We start from the raw sequence: 16,604 nt of genomic DNA on the forward strand, positions 1-16,604 counted from the left end.
TTTGTAATGTACACATTCATCAAAAGATGTAATAAAATATAAACTTTATTTAGGTGGAATAAAGAAATTAGACGCGTCGCCACCGTCCACCGCTCCCGCTTCAAACGATATTCTCTCAGATCTGCGTTTTTCAAGAAAGAGCCGCTGTCTTTTTTCTTATGAGTGGACTCCATATACTGCGTTGGCACTGTCCCTTAGAGATCGCGCACTTCAATCACAAACAACAGTTAAACGTAGCTGAATATTAGGCATAACAAATGAATAAGATTTCCCATTGTATTAATAGGAACCAGATAACGCACGAGCTTGGACAATCATGGTCAGTCGCTTTAAAACTCCCGCCTAGATGGATCAATGTCATCCGCTATCTCTTTGTACTGCTGTTGAGGCTAAAAGGCCATGCTGTAGATTTAGGCCCCATCGTTAGACAAACAGCACAACTGACGTGAAACAGCGTAAATTTTCCCTGTTCCAAAATCGTAATCCGATCATCAGTTAAATAGAAACGCAATTCCCAACGGACTAACTACTCGTAAATGCAGCGAACCTTTTTTTGCCATTCGTTTACCTGAAAGCCCTCGGGGCAACAATGAATGTAGTCCGAGCAACAAACCGCGTTTGAGTACGGGCAGCAACCATATATACCACTTGTCATAACACAACAAGTCGTATAATCTGGACAGTACCTTTGGTCCGGACACATAATAAACGTCAAGTTCAACTCTACAAGCACATGCGTAAAAGTTTGTTAGGCCTAAAATTGAACAATTGCTGCGTATATATGCATGCTTGTAAACCAGGTACCTAACCTATTTTATGGCAATGGAAATCAAAACGTTTGCAGTATGTGTGCAGGTGGCTTGAAGATTATTACCTTTACTGACTGGATAAACGCCTGCGATGGTGACGAAAAACACCAAAAAACTAAAGATGGATTTCATCTGAAAAACACAAATTTAGGAATAAATCTTATTTTGGAAATATCAGGAAGAAGAACAAGTCTGAATTGGTCACAAACAATCCGGATAATAACAATACTCTCTGGAGGAATTAAGTGAGGCGTTAAATAAACATCTGAAACACAAGTTCACAATGACCTGACGATGAGCTTCAACAGTAGAATAGACCTTGGCAGGCGTATATAGACTGAATAAGTGAGTGCAGTCGGTACTTAGTTAAATAGACTCAAATATCGTATTAACTGTTCCAAACCTGTTCCAGCCTTCAAGGCTGTTGGCTCAAGATTAAAGTTTAATACCTTCAAACGGTTCTTAACTCATGAAAATGGCACAGTTCTACTTCACACTGGTATTAGTGCAATGGTCTATAAACAAGTATAGTTGTGAACCTCAGTATGTTGTGGACCGCCTCTTTGTAGCGGTAACTGTCGTGACTCTTCGAAGCGTATTTCCGATGCAGTTTTTACCTGTGTCAGCGATGGAGGTCTAGCAAATTAGCAAGCCACGGCTCTACCTAGGCGTCGTTGGAAGCGAGTGACCTTGACCTCTGTGACAAGGCGCCCCATCGTGCATCAAGATGAAGTTACCGTTAGGAAATGATTCCCGTATCTGTATCAGCATCTTACTCTCGATAACCGCAGATTTTCCCGTCCCCCTAGTATTTCCTGTGCGAAATATATCATCCCAGTGCCTTTTCAACTACATCACCATTTTTGATGAATGCACGATTTGCGGCATGAGGCAGCTTTCGGAAAATCGTTCGCCAACACGTTTTAAAGCATAACGCTCTTTCAAAACGAGATTCGTCTGAAAAGCAAACCTGTGCCAGTTCTTAGCAGTGTTTGACTTGCTTTCTGAATGAAAACGGGTTTGTTTCAGTCGAGCATTCAGTCGGCATCTGGCTGGCAAGTCGACGGCTCTTGAGCCAGCCTTGCTAACAACCTTCGATGCTAGATAGCATGAGACACTCCAGCAATTGTACGCTGCTGATTTTTTTTTTGACGAAATAGTCTGCTAATCAGCTCCTTGTTCCTCTTTCTACTTTACGCACACAAAAATACACATATTCACTAGATAACATTCAAAACGGTCATGGTCACTTGAACACCCACAGGTGTCCCCAATTGTCGCGTAAGACGGACAGCTGGAACCAAGTGCGTGCTATCAATGCTAGGAGATGTTCGCGTCAAGTGTATGTGCTCGATTCGTTGAAATCCAATTTATCGCCTGCCTGCGATCGTTCACATACATCACGTGAGCTTTATCTATCACGTCGTTTGTCAGGAGTTTAAAATTGCTTGCCAACGTAAAATCATACCGCTTTTATAAGCCAAAAGCAGTTCCAGAGTAGCTCGCTTCAGTGTTGCGTAGCTGGCACTTAGACACTGGTGATTTTCAAAGCATTATTAGTGCACAGTTATACTTGTATCTCTCACGTAAGATCCCTCCCTAATATAAACGTGATTCTGTAAAGGATCTATGCTTTGCAAGAAAATAGAGTATATGGTTCCTGCAAGTCGCTGTATTCGACTGCTAATCTTAGGACGCGTTGTGGTCTAGTTTCGAACTCATATGGCAGAGACACATACGGTTCATCATTTCGTGCTGCCAGCCAGCCAATTGTCTATCCGATCGAATGCCTACCAGCGATACCGGACGTAAAACTCAAAACAGAGAGGGTTCAATAAATTCAAACACTTTCTACAGCATGGAAAATCCATATAGTCTGCGTAAACTTGCTATCGACGGTACAGTGAACGGTGGGCATAACATGCATACGAACAGACGCAGGAAGTGGGCATTATCTATATGCAGTGTTTTGATTCGGGCGCACTGGCGTTTAATGAAACACGCCCCGAACGTAGCCATTTTCTTGTGTCCGGAACGGATCAAAGACAGGGACAAAGTCACCCACCGTTACATTCGGCCAATACGCTTTTTTCTTTTAAAAAAAAAACCTCTATTCTCACTACGAAAGCTTTCTTACGATGATTCTTACGATGGCTCTTTGCGGAAAGGATCGAAAAGATCGATGACACTTTCAGTCAACTCAACGTGGACACTCAGGCAGCGATCACTGCAATGTATGTATCCTAACACTAGAGACGCAGTTGTGCCGTCGCCACTAGTTGATCAAGGGGGCATTGCCATCATTTCGCACGCTTACGTAAGCTGGCGGCAAAGTTAAGGAGGGGGCGATATTAAGGCGGTTAAAGGAGAGGGCAAAAACTCTTTGTCTATCTCTTCAGATCTATCCGTTAGGCAGCACTCTAAGCGACAAAGATGGTGCTGCTACCGCCGTTAGTTTTGAGGAGAAGCGAAACTTGAGTTCTTAGTTTGGTAAGAGCTCGTACACCCGTAGAGAAAGACACAGCTAGACTAAATGGTAAAATGGAAGCTCGAGATTTACCCGTTGATTAATTCGTTTTGCGATGAGAAGAAAGAAAGACACCTACAACGACTCTAAGAGAAACAGAAAGGCCCAATGCGTGAGATCAACGTTGGCACTGGTAGCTATTATTGACAGACGGGCATAACACGCACCCTTATGTCGATTGATACATTTGCAAAAAATTCGGTCAGCTTTTGTTTGTTGTTTAAATCTCGCGTAACATTTCCGTTCAGAGCGGACTTTTCCGTGTTTCTGATGGCGCTTGTGCTACTAATCCTGATCTGTATATCTCCAAACTGCTGCCTGCAGCGTTTCCTGTCAAGGCTTTGGATGATTATGCGTAGACATATCGTGATGATGAGCCGACAGCACACTCCGGACCAAAAAGCCTCTTCGCTGTTTGACTCACACGCATCCGATATTTGTTGTCGGTAGCAAAGACGTGACAATCAAAAACGTACTAGATAGGTACAAAAAGTGCCATGATGATAATCGGCAAAGCGATATAGTCAACATGTTAACAGCAAACATTTTCAGTGTTGGCGAAGGGGTAAAATGCAACCTTTGTTGTTAATAAAATGAGTTTGAATACCTTCCAAGTCACGCCTGTAGCGAAATTTTTAGGTGATTTTGCTTTGAACATTGGCTTATGCAATACATCTTAAATTGCCGTTATATATATATATATATATATATATATATATATATGTGTATATATCTATATTCACTAGCCAGTGTAGACACTGAGTCCTGCAGCAAGAGATAATCGTTTTCAATTAACTTGATTAGCTTAATTAAGACTAGTTCAGAAGTATGTAAAACGCTTTCGAGCCCAGCAGTTAGATCTCTTCGGAGTAAAAAATTCAGACAACCAGTGCTAGCCGCTACTACAAATATGGTGTCCTTCATACGCCCGTTGTATCCATAGTGGACAGAGCAAACCCCTATCGAATAGGCTCCTGAGCTGAGTTGAGATTTTTTTCTATAGAGTATAGCTGATAATAGTGTTGAAATAGTAGTTAGCTGATTTATACGGGGCAATGGAGGCCGAATGTGTTATAATAGTAAAATAATGTTTTTTGATACACCGCGATCTATCCTGCTTAGTTGTAACCATAGCCGTGATAATAGTTACGAGGCATAGGCTTCGTGCGTCAACAAGCAATGCCACCTGTTGAAATTGAGCCGTTCACGACACGCCATAGGATTTTGATGCTAAATCCATCGTTCAGCATTTAGCGACAATTTTATTGAAGCTTATAGTACTATATCAAACAGTACGTCTAGTTTGTCGCTTGCCATTGGACGCATGATCGATTTTCACAGCTAGTGGCTGGCTGCTCTCGAAATATTAAATAACCAAATGGATTCCAGCATAGTATTAACGATCATTCTCTCACGTGAACCTAAGTCAACACTAGATAGGTTAAAGGTTACTGCTCATGCTATCACAACGCAACTCTGCCAGCTTGCTTCTAAGCGAGTAAAACAAACGGCTTTAGATTACACGAACTAAGCCCTTGTCGTGGCGCTAGGGATCATCATGGCTCTTAGAAAGGCACAGGGCAGACCTATTATGTCGACGACCTTTCCAAAAAACAAACACCATTTCTAGAAGCAGTGACGCCGGGGGTTGAACGATGCTTCTTACACGAGGTCCAAAAAGACGCTGGTTCCAGATGGTTAAACGTATCGACATGCTTAACCGTAGCGAGTTGCATTCTATCGGTGCACGAAGTGATCTAACAACGGAGTTAATACTTATATGAACTATTGTTAAAATGCAACATCCTGAAAAAAGCAGTAGTTTACACGTGTACAAACACCCGGGAGACTGCATCGTTCCCCGTCGATAGGGAAGTTATCCGGTCTCGGCTTAGCCTTTACGTGGTCCATATTTGTCCTGGAATATGTTGGAGGGACGTTGTGATCATTGCGTGCACTAAGGACATGTGAGGCAGACACGTTTGTCGACATATTAAAAGGGTCGACCTAACAACATTTTGTTGTTTTATTGTCCAGGTGGGTTTCTCGCGCTGTACCTCATATATAACTGTGATATGTGCAAGGAGAATAGTTATTTGATGACCGTTCTTTTTCCAAATACGGTTACAAACTTTGAGTCGGCGTAGCCCTTCGCTTGACACCGTGAATCGGGTTAGGGTTCCGTGGCGCTGTACAAGTAAATGCCGTCATGTTATCGATCAAAGAATATTTTATAGTTGGAAATATGTCTTTCACAGTTGGGGGTCTATCTGCAGATGGCTGTTGTACGAAACGTCATCGAATACGCTTCACTTGATGAACTAATTTCTATTGGACGAATAGAGTTGGCGCATACTTGTACGGGATGGTTTGTCAATAGACATCCAAACTCGAGGTCCGATCGATAAGAATCGGCTTTCAATCACTGTGAAGCGGGACGATTGTTGACGTTTACGTTGTAAAGGGCCGAATATCAATGCTCCTATGTGTGAAAAGTTTTAAATCGGTTTTCGAACTGTTATTTGTGGCCCTCTAGTTTTGCGTCTGTTGTTCCCCTATAAATCGGATCTAAATTTTAGTGTTTGCAAACGCAGGTTTGGATACGTCTAGCTGTCACTGATACAGTGTCTTTTGCCGTATGGCCTGTGGACTACTTTCCGAGTCCTATTTTATGCGTACAAACCTGACGCTGTGTGCAAAACAATTGAGTCATTTTTGTGTGAATCATTGCCCTCAACGTCATTCTTAATACTTGAGGAAGATTATTACTTCATTGGCAGACTAACACACAGCGCTAGTTGCTAGAAAATGTACATTGTCTTGATATTTTTTAAACACCTAGCCTATAGTCAGCTACATTGTGGTGCTAAACGTGTATGCAGACGGAAAGCTAAGTGCTGCACAAAATATTATTGAGTATAGGCAAAATGTATTAGTCACTTCCTAGACTCTCGCAGGCCGCCCAGTGGTGGGTCGTAGGCGAAGTCTGAAATAACGATCTCTAATCTATCGCCTGAAATCGTGGTAGTGACTACAGACGATACCTCTTTGGTTACCTAGTCATTGTCTTCAATATCGAATAGATTGCTTTTCTTGGACTTATTATACCGTTCAAGTGTAATACGCAATTATGCCAGAAATAGTCGTATTTTGCTATGTAGTCTATGTGTATAAACTTGACACTTGTTCTAACCAAATATCGGGAATGCACATAAGTCACAAAAAAATTTCTCACCATAATTCAGTAGTCCACTTCACAAATCGTTTCCAAGTTAGGGACTAAAACAGTACCCATAACGTGGCGTTAACGTCAAAAACGGCCTAGATTTTACCTATTTGAATATATACAGTGTTGTAGTGTACTCATAAAGTGCTCCTTAACAGACGACAGGGTCAAAAATACGTACTTTTTTTTCGGCAGCTACTTGTCCTTCTCTACAGTGTGAAACGGTAGTGCAGTCAAAAATACAAGGTCGCTCAAGTAATGACCACGTAGCGGCTAAACGGTATTAGTAGAATATTAATAATTAAAGAAAAAAGAAACTAGATTAAGAAAATACAACTGCTATTTGAAGCTTCTTTATCAGGGAACTTGTTACCAAGTGACTCTAATTCGTGACGGAAGACGATTGGCTTCAAATACGCCCTTATCTTTTTTATAAACAAAGAGAAATCTTTTTATCTTCCTACGTGCTTAATTTTAACCTTAGAGACTCAGTCGTCCAAGCAAATGAAGCAGATTATTAATTTTTATACTCTAATTTACCTATTACGCAAAACGTCTCATTGTAACAAGGAAGCATATCGTACCGTAAAAATATTTTACGTCAAGTGTGCGGAAGTGTTCGTCATTCACGTCCGTTCGTGTCATCCGAGACGAAATCTCTAGCGGCCGAACATGGCACGAGTTCGATAATAACGGTAGCAAACTGGTAAGAAGGGAAACAAACAAACGTCTCCATCGAAACGCATATACGAAAATGACGACGTAATTGCGTGTTGGAAGGCGTCTACGGCATGAACAGATACTACGACCTTAGGACTCGAACGCAACAACTTGGCAAGTAAATAAAACTAGCCAAAATTATTCAAGTGTTAACGAGGTGCTGAAGACTTTATGCATCAATGAAGCTATGAAATGATTAGTATTGAAGTGCCAGCGATACTTCTACTTCTTCGGATGCCTATTTATGTGCGGAGAACAGAAAATGTAGCTTTTTGCGCATACACCCCCCCCCCCCCCCCGTTTAGTCGCGTTTGGCAAAGGCCAATATGTTCTCCGAATAGACCACTCAGTCAAATCAAAACCAAACAATCCACTCAATTAATAGAGATCACTTAGCAGAAACAAACCTGTAACCCTTCACTAGAGACCGCAGAAATTACTAATATATATATATATAGCCCGCACTATTTCGTTGTACCAGTGCAAGATTCAAAACAGAATAAAGCAAAACTCAGAACCTGTGTCTGATGTTGAACCAGTTCCTTTCTGGATTCGTTGCTGGCCGTGGCCACCACTTATTTGCTGACTCGAGTATCTACTCCATGTTAAGTCTGTTTTATTTACTTCACTCAGTCATCAATGTTAAGCAAGTATTTTTATGAATATGGGTTTATTCGGGGCTACTTAAAATGACGGAAAATTTGAATAAGCTTTAAGCTACGATTTTAGGCTTAGATGATTGAGTCTTTTCCCGTCGACGGGATCGGAAGGTTGAATCTCCCGATTAGTATACTGGCCTTAACAAGCACATGTTCAGTGAAATAACAGCAATTGTAAATAGTTATGTAAAGACAATGAATGTATGTGTGCTTTAGGCGATTTAAAAGTCATTCGAATCCTCTCGAGATACCTAATATACTACCACGAAGTAAACTCAGATTCATTTTCACTAATAATATATATATATATATATATATATATATATATATATATATATATATATATAGGTTTACAATCGCTTACATCTTATAGTGTTACGCTGCGCGCTGGAAGGATCCAAGAGAGGCGAGTATTTGTGTTCGGCCACTATAATTTGGAGATGGGGAGATCTTTGGGCAGCTCGAGTCGTTGGCTCACTCTTTTTTCAAACTGCTACGAGCCCTTTGGGCCATTCTATGTATACATATGCTTTTTGTTAATTGACTGTCTTATTTCTGTACTGCGCTTCGTTTGTTTTCTCACATGCTTATAGTTAAGATAAGCGACTTTGATCTTGATTTTTTTCCTACTTTTGCTGCTACCTAGAGCAAAGTCAGACGTTCTCTGAAACCCATTTTTTAATTATCTATTTCCCTTTCTTTCTGAAGTAAACGCCACAATCTGAATCTGTTTCCACAGTAGTACAAAGAAAATAAACTCAACCCGAAGCCTCTCGTGGAGTTGTGTCATTTCTGAACATATCGTAATTGCCGTACTTTGGAGCCAAGAAGCCTTCGTGAGGATAAGTAGACAAATGTTAGGACGTGTTGTTAATGATCACCCATGCGTTATCCTCGAATGGTTGTGTCCCTCGATAATTAAAGTTCTTAAAGCCTGATACAGGTCTACTACCTATGTAATCAATATGACTTTTTACGTAAATCAAACTGATTCCTACGTAAATCAGACAGTCCTAGCATACAAATGCTCTACGAATCGTGTATACGCAAGACAATATATGGGTTGCATGTTGTCGAAAGCGGTCCGTCTAGAGGATGCGGTGGTAGCGCTGGACATGGTTCTGAACAATGAATGGGCCGTGACGGGATCGACATCTAACGCCTGAATTAGAAAAAATATAATGTATATATATATATATATGTATATATATAATAGTAGTTGTCGTAGGGGTAATGGACATGGATTTTCATTTGTGCTGAACTAGAGTCAATACATTTTAGAGTGAGATTTACCCATTTGATAGCGAGAAATTTAGCCGATCATTTCGCTCGCCAGGTACGTACCATTGGCACAAAAAAAAGGCAGAAAGCCTTAAGGCAAACAGAATACGTCGAATTCTACATTACTAAATCAATTCTTAAGTCGCGTTTTTTTTACTTGGATACGACACATTAGCATTTCGTATTAACATAGAGTACACTCCGTTGTACAAAGGTGTTCAAACGTAAAAAGCCACACGGGGCTTTATTCCTATGCATTCACGCTTCCTCGTATAAACATTGTTTAATAGATTTTTGCCCTAATAAACAATAATAATTGATTCATTAAGGAAGTTGTCTTAAAACACGTTTTTTAATGTGTTATATTGATGCAATGTAACTTTCGAATTTGATAGCTCTTCTAATTATTAGATTTAATCAACTTGAAAAGCGTTCTGTCTAATTCAATCCTGAAAATATTCACTGCGAACTGGATGCCGTCACCATGCTCGACTAATACACTCTACTCCCCCTTCGTGAAGTAGCTGCTAGCGAGCGAGAAAAAAACGCTTCAGGGGGCGACCACATAAAGCATGCCTACCGCCGAAATGGTCTGCTTTGCTAGAATTGCTCCAACTCTGACGAACACCATATTGTGCTCGCCGCCGTCGCCGTCGCCTCCGGCATCAACGACTTAGCTGACGTTTAGCGTATCGCGCGCCTGGACTCGGAACACAGCCTGGGTGTGGGCGCTTTGGACAGCTTCTGCTAGTGAAACGAATGAGAAAAGAAGCCGTCGTAGTCATAGCTCTACCGCATTAGTTCAATGAAGTCGCGGGTTACACCGGGCCATTAGGTCAAGACCAACTGGCTCAACGCTGAAACACACAAGTGGGAAAGCTGATATTCAATCAAGTTGCTTGCTTGCCACGAACGATGATTGTTGCCATAAAACACTATCCGGAAACAACGAACATTCGAAATAGACGTTAACAAAAACTTACTAACTCGGTAAATGTCTCTGACCGTATCTAATTACGAACTGCATATTTATACAAGCTGCAATGGCTGTCCCATATATATATATCTGCATTCTATCAAGCACAACCACTCACGGTAAGGCTATAATAGCTGGATATGTACGCTAATGTACATAGAGTACCTATCGCTATAGCTAGATTTGAATGTGCCTAGAACTCCGTTTAGGGGGTTATTCTGACTTAAAATGCCACGACGAAATCAAATGCAACTCTTTTCCTATTGATCGCTTGTAACCAGCTCGAAATGGCAGGCACCCCTTTACATTGCGGTATGGTTCCCAGTTTGCTGGCAGGTGTACCTACACTTGCCAGTTACTATGCATACGGGTCTTTCATAGTTAGTGGGCACTCATGTGGTCACCAACTAGGTTTATTTAAATTAAAATAACGGCGATTGTGGACCATTTAGAACCTGATTCCGTATGCCGGATGCCTAATATTGACGGAATTAGAAACTATCGATCATCTCAATGACCCTGAATTTGATACAGACGAACAGATTATCGTGTTGTTTCTTTTTAAGGGCCCATTGTTGGAACTTAGTCGTTGCTATTTTGTATAATTAATGAATCGTTAGCAAGAGACGCATGCACGTTTTGTTTCGCACAGGTCCCTGAGCGGTTCAGCTGTAATAATCCGTAGACTTCATATAGGTGTCGACTGAGCAGGCCGGTCTGTGAGGTTCGCATCTACAAGATAGGCCGCCGCAGCTCTTTGCCACCTTTACTGTGGGAACAACATTAATCTATGTCTATTGTAAGATTTCAATCCAATTCGTATACATCTATATGAAACCAGAATCAGCTGATGTCCATCGTTGTCATAATAATCGCGTTCCCTAATAACCTAACCGTTTTTTACCTAAATAGCTTTCAAAATATCTCAGATAATACGAGTCGTGTCGGCTTGACGGTGATCTGAGCTGAGATTTGAACGTAGTAGCAGTGCTATTGCTTATGACTTGAAGATGAGTGAAAGCATGTCGCTATATCTATCTCACCATTTTGTTACCATGAAAATACACATTCAAAAGAAGCGCCCCAAAAATGGTTCCATGGCTTTCGAATGGTTATCGAAACTTCGATGTGGAAGATGCTCCTCGTAGTGGTCGACGAATTACGGAAAACGTTGGCGAGCCCCACTCGTGAGTACTTATGATATTGCTAAGAAGTTAGCCATCCGGCTGGCGAATTGGCGGAAATGGAATTGACACGGACTCGATCGTATTTTCATCGATAAAATCCTTTAGATACGAAACGAAACTGAGCCGCTCCGACAGCAATCGATTATAATGTGTAGATAAAAAAAAAAATAACAAATCCTCCCCACAATCTGTGCCAAAGTTAACGAAGGTAATGCTATGTGATATCGTTGATGACATCGTGCATTATGAGTTGCTGCTGGTTAGTAAAACGATTGATTCGTACTTCTTCCGTCAATAACTAATAAGATTACAACAATCCACAGAAAAAATCCAGTCGATCAGAACTAATGAACAGAGAAGTTCCGACTTGCACCGTGACAATGCCAGACAAGCTAGATGGCGGCTATTCGAAACAATTTGGACGGGAAATTTTCATGCATCCGCTGGATAGCTTGGATCTTGCACGATCCAAATATCATCCATTTCTATCTCTGTAGAATTCCCTTAATGGCATTTAATGAAGGAACGCAAAAACTAGCAAGCAGAGAAGCTGTATAGATTATGGCGCTACCAGATGGTACCAGTGCATATTTAGTTAAGTACGATTATTTTAAAAGGCAAAATTAGCACGAACACATGGTTCCTATAAGGAGAGCGCAGAGCCATTAAAGCTCACTAGGACAATTATGTCGGGCTAGTTTGTAACGTTGACGTCAATTAAGGATTGATGTGTGCGCTCATGTACGCGTAATAAATCAATAGAAAAATCAGGAACAAGGAGGATGTCCCGTTTTAAAAATGTATGTAAATCAGTCTTGGTATGATCTAGGAAACAGCGTTTGAACTGTGTATGTCGCCCGACCTAGTTGTACTCAGCTCTATACGATTTCATGCTACGTCTATTGCGTGGGCAGTTCTATTGCGAACGAGGATGAGCACTGGGCGAGGGGCGCAGAGAAGTAGAGGGAAAGAGAGATGATGGCTGTACTTTCGTTCCGTCGTGAGTGTTCAGTTTGGGTACATGCTCCGTCATCCACCCCCCTAGGGTGTCGCTACCTTAACGTATAACCTACACACACGTTCAACATTTCGGTCACTGCTGGGTTGCATCTGTGATATTGCGCGCAGAGCTTCTGTCACGATGAAAGTTTCACATACATTCGACATAACTCTCTCCAGATTCTACATTCCAACGTTTACATACAACTCGAACGATGTACACTTCTTTGGAGCGCATATTGTCTCCCCTCTCCCGCTAGCCTTTCTCAAATGATGACCCTTTCGCGAGTCCCTTTCCCTTCTGTACAGGGAAAGGGAAAACGTACGATTTTCTCTAGGCCTGTACGCTACAAGTGTTTTTCGGTAAAACAGAGTAGACGCGTCAGCAAGCTGTGCGCCGAAACTTGTCGTGAAAGTTCGTTTTTTTGTCACAAGAGAAGTGGTATTGAACCAACTAGACCACACAGAATATCTATAAGACATTGAAACTTTGTTTATTCCAGCTATCCTTAGAGGGGATTGCTCTAATATTAGAGTGTTTCCACTAGAAAAAGTTCCCCAACATAATTCACTGCATTACACTGAGCTTATTCTGTGAGCTTCAGTTATGAGTTAAGATTTTAGTAGCCGTCGTGCTGCACGAGGGAAGTTATAAGAGGCATTGCAGTTGACAAGTCGGAGAAGGCCAGCCTACATTAGCTTCAATTTGGTAGAGAGGTCCCAATGCGGAGCAGTTCAACACCACCTATCTAAGTGCTATTGTAATAGTGACCAGCAATATCAGCAAGGACTGATCTAAGCAAGGCACGAGTCAATTAGTGTGTCCTGGCGGGATTTACCGGTACAATGAAGATCGCTGTATAGCTGTATCGAAATAGTGGTCTAGGCGGTAGATCGTAAATATCACCGGAGTGAAACATTGTGTGCTAGCGTTAGCCGAACAACGGTAACGTTCCAATACACAAGTGAATGACGCGCGTTTTTTTTTAATCTGCTATAGTAAAGCTCTATTTGAAAAAATAGTTAAACAAAAAAAAATTGAGGATCTGATCAGAGCTCAAAGTCAAGCGTTCGTCAAACGTTGTAAGTATGTCGATAACGGTTGGAGAAAAAGCAGCGAATTTTAGTAACCGCTCAAGGACTCAACAGCCGGTTGGAAGCGTCCCTCCAAATGCATGGCAAATCCGCGTCGGCCCGTCAAAATGCCTTACATGCAAAGCGTGCGAGACCCTTACAAAATGTAATATATCGTAGTCTATTTTTTTTCTTCTTATTACTATTGTCGATGTTATCTGCTAAATATTCACTCGATGAACGATTATATAAACGATAATTTAAAATAGTGTTGCTTCAATCCCGGCTTTTAAACCAGATTGAGCTTCGCCTAATGAGCTTGCTATAATACAATGTGACTATTATGATAATAATTTCTGAGCAAACGTTAAAATCACTCAAGGAACGCACTCTATCTCGTTTCAGCTTTAGCAAATTTCTGAATCGTATTCTCTGAAACATCGCAGTAACCGACACAAAATCTAACGCAATACTTAGGGTCACTAGAAAACGGAGACTTTATTGGGTCATGCTATGTATATATGGAGTTAAAGCAAATCTAACGGTAAGTGACTTCTTCACTAAGGTATACTCAAATTAACTTGAAAGCGAGAAATAAACTTCGTAGCAGACACAAAAGCCGTTTAGAATTACACAAATTCTAATTGGTTTAGACAATAATACGGCCCTGGGGAGCTTCAGATGTTGCGCCTTGGAAACAACTGCTTCTCGTTCCCCTTTGGTGAAAAGCCAATGTTACACGTTGTTAACAAAAGCATGAGCTTCGCGTAATGGTAATCTACGCTAGAGAAAAACATACACCTAACGGTAGGCCGTTACGGATTTTGTTTCAGCTGTACATAAACTTTTCTGAGTTTTTCTACCGTAATCGCAAGCGTCTCCCTTGATTTGTCCGGTCCGCATACTGTGACTCAAAACCACAAGATGAAAAAACGAAGTTTACACTATTTCTGTTCCAGCTACATTTAAGAGGGCCTTCCTAAAGAGCCTTTGTCCAAGAACAATTTGCTCTCTTTTGTCAGAAGCGAATCTATTAATTCTGTGTGATGTTCGTATGTAGCCTGCGTGCTAACCTTAAGTTGAAAGCTTTTTACCCAATGACCTGAAGAATTAGGACAAATCAGAATAAAGCCTAGTAAGCTGTTTCGCTGCACGTCAGTATTGTTTATCTGCTGTTATTTAGTGAAGATGTAAAGATTTTTTTCCTAACAGATTAGGATAATTTTTATACAGTTTCTTATTTGTTTTTGGATGCCTTATTTCAGGTTCCAATGCTCGTAGGCGGTGGGTCATCTGCTTAATGGTTGGTTCCATGAGTCTTTTAATCCTCTTTATCATACTGGGTACATATCGTACACGTATGGTGAATCCGACACCTAGGAACACCACTGGCGCTGATTTATATACAGGTTTAGCACCGACAAGTCTACCTGACAATGATTCCACAACACAGGCAACTGTACATCCGGCCACCGGTTCGGCCTCAATTGAGTACGTGCCTGACCCCTTTTTTATATTTTGTAGTAGCATCGGAAGCTTAGTCGATCGACTTAATTATGCAAACGGTAGTATGTCGAAATCGAATGAAACTTATATAGTATGAGCAACCTACGTTAAAATATCGTGCCCCCGGAGGCAACCCAAAGTAATGTTTAATTCATTTAAAATATTGTCAAGAGGCTTCCATTCTACACTGTAACAAATCCACGAGAGAAGCAAATAACATGGAATATTATTCCCTACGGCTCTTTACGGCTTTTAGAAACTGCTAGAGTTGATAGCACATATACATGCAGATGTTGTAACCAACTTATATAATGAGATAGACGCCTATTGGGGCAAGCAGGGCGAACTTATAGTAACCTTTCGCAACACACTTTGCAAATCTGCCAGCATGTCTACAAACGCGATAACAACGGAATCTCCTAACGAGCAGCTATCAGGAACGAAGCAAACATCGCAAGCATCTAGTTCCGCAAGAAACGATAACTCGACTCTGTCATCTGGGATGTTTTCTGAGCCAGCACCTTTTTCAACGACGAAGATGGAAGTAGATACCTTTGATACCAGTACCTCCAGCGAAGTCGATCCCGCGACCACCACAGTTGTAGCAGCAGCAGCAGCAGCAGCAGCTTCAACTCAGAATGCCGAAGGCTCTGTGCTAAATGAAACCGGGTCTTCTGATCTTGTAAAGGAGACTAGCAGCGGTTCTGAAAGCGAGTCATCGGGCTCCACGGAAAGTGCCGTAGCGGGCTTCACCACAAGTTCAAATACGGCTTTCACGTCAATAGCATCGGACGAACCAGTGCTGATGGTCTCTATTGCAAGTACTCTGTCTTCACCGCCGTCTTCTGCTAGCAACACAATTGATGGTTAGATGGCAGGCCCTGCAAGGTGAGACCCAGGGCAAACATGATGGCATGCACGTTCGCATAATTTCTATAGAAAAGCACTACTTATAGTGCAGATGGCATAGAAGGGTGTTTTGACAGATGTAAGGGATTCATACAAAGTGTGTTATTAACTAGGTGTATAAACCCCTTCCATACTGAGGTACGCGGGTCACTGGTGAATCCTGCTTGTTAGGACTGACACTCAATGCACCAGATCTGATTGAGAGACTGATATCTAGATCACAGTAATTCGTGCGATCTGTCCAACTTCACCCAGCTTAGCTTGACTTTTTTAGATTTCTAAAAGGTCGTTTCACCAAGAGGACATGGAACTAGCGTAAAAAAATTCAAACCACGAGTTCGCTGCGCCATAAGCATAGAGTTCTTACAAGATTATCAAGTTATTTAGGTCATATGCTGTATATTATGTCTGCGCATTTTGGATCATGTCTCCGCTTGTGCACTTTGACGAACTGATGGTGATGGAATCTGTGGCCAGCACTCAACCTAGTAGGGTCATATTATTCTTTTTTACTATCATCTCTTTTCCTTTTATCATCATCCATATTTAAATAAAACACATTTATCTTTTACTAAAAATGCCCCGTTGTGTTCTTATTTCGCTTACTAAACAATAGTTGGCATCGAAGAGGTGACGCCTCTATTATTATCTACTCGACGCTATTTGTAGAATCGAATTACTTAGAATGGGATAAAGTTTATTAATACCTACCGCAAAAACGTAAATACCTT

At 41.3% G+C, this 16,604-nt stretch overlaps 1 protein-coding gene and 1 long non-coding RNA gene across 4 annotated transcripts; one reads left to right on the forward strand and one right to left on the reverse strand.

Moving 5' to 3' along the window:
• LOC111249209 (uncharacterized) lies at window positions 1–3,118 on the reverse strand. The gene is made up of 4 exons (XR_015327658.1): window positions 2,959–3,118; window positions 875–941; window positions 569–723; window positions 1–208 (listed from the first exon to the last, which is right to left on the reverse strand). It is a non-coding gene; the product is annotated as an uncharacterized LOC111249209 (long non-coding RNA).
• Window positions 3,119–3,429: 311 nt separating this feature from the next.
• LOC111250096 (uncharacterized) lies at window positions 3,430–16,453 on the forward strand. Of its 3 annotated transcripts, none has more exons than XM_086989000.1 (3): window positions 3,430–3,469; window positions 14,724–14,949; window positions 15,352–16,453. In XM_086989000.1, exons 1-3 carry the CDS (start codon window positions 3,445–3,447, stop codon window positions 15,833–15,835), a joined length of 735 nt encoding a protein of 244 aa, XP_086845126.1. In that variant the 5' UTR covers window positions 3,430–3,444; the 3' UTR covers window positions 15,836–16,453. The 3 variants fall into 3 exon arrangements, with proteins under 3 accessions (XP_086845126.1, XP_086845127.1, XP_022660517.1); XM_086989001.1 differs by lacking the exon at window positions 3,430–3,469 and adding an exon at window positions 4,920–5,373; XM_022804782.2 differs by lacking the exon at window positions 3,430–3,469 and adding an exon at window positions 11,971–13,624.
• The last annotated feature ends 151 nt before the right edge of the window (window positions 16,454–16,604 follow it).

The sequence above is a fragment of the Varroa destructor genome, unplaced genomic scaffold (assembly GCF_002443255.2).
Source record: "Varroa destructor unplaced genomic scaffold, Vdes_3.0 BEIS01000004.1, whole genome shotgun sequence".
Taxonomy (NCBI): domain Eukaryota; kingdom Metazoa; phylum Arthropoda; class Arachnida; order Mesostigmata; family Varroidae; genus Varroa; species Varroa destructor.

What these genes read in the sequence shown, in the direction of transcription:
- LOC111250096 (XM_022804782.2), top strand. Translation starts at nt 13,474, where the DNA reads ATGTCGATAACGGTTGGAGAAAAAGCAGCGAATTTTAGTAACCGCTCA. An exon ending in GTGCGAGACCCTTACAAAAT is followed by an intron (nt 13,625 to 14,723) that starts GTAATATATCGT and finishes GCCTTATTTCAG; the next exon opens with GTTCCAATGCTCGTAGGCGG. An exon ending in ACCGGTTCGGCCTCAATTGA is followed by an intron (nt 14,950 to 15,351) that starts GTACGTGCCTGA and finishes CAAATCTGCCAG; the next exon opens with CATGTCTACAAACGCGATAA.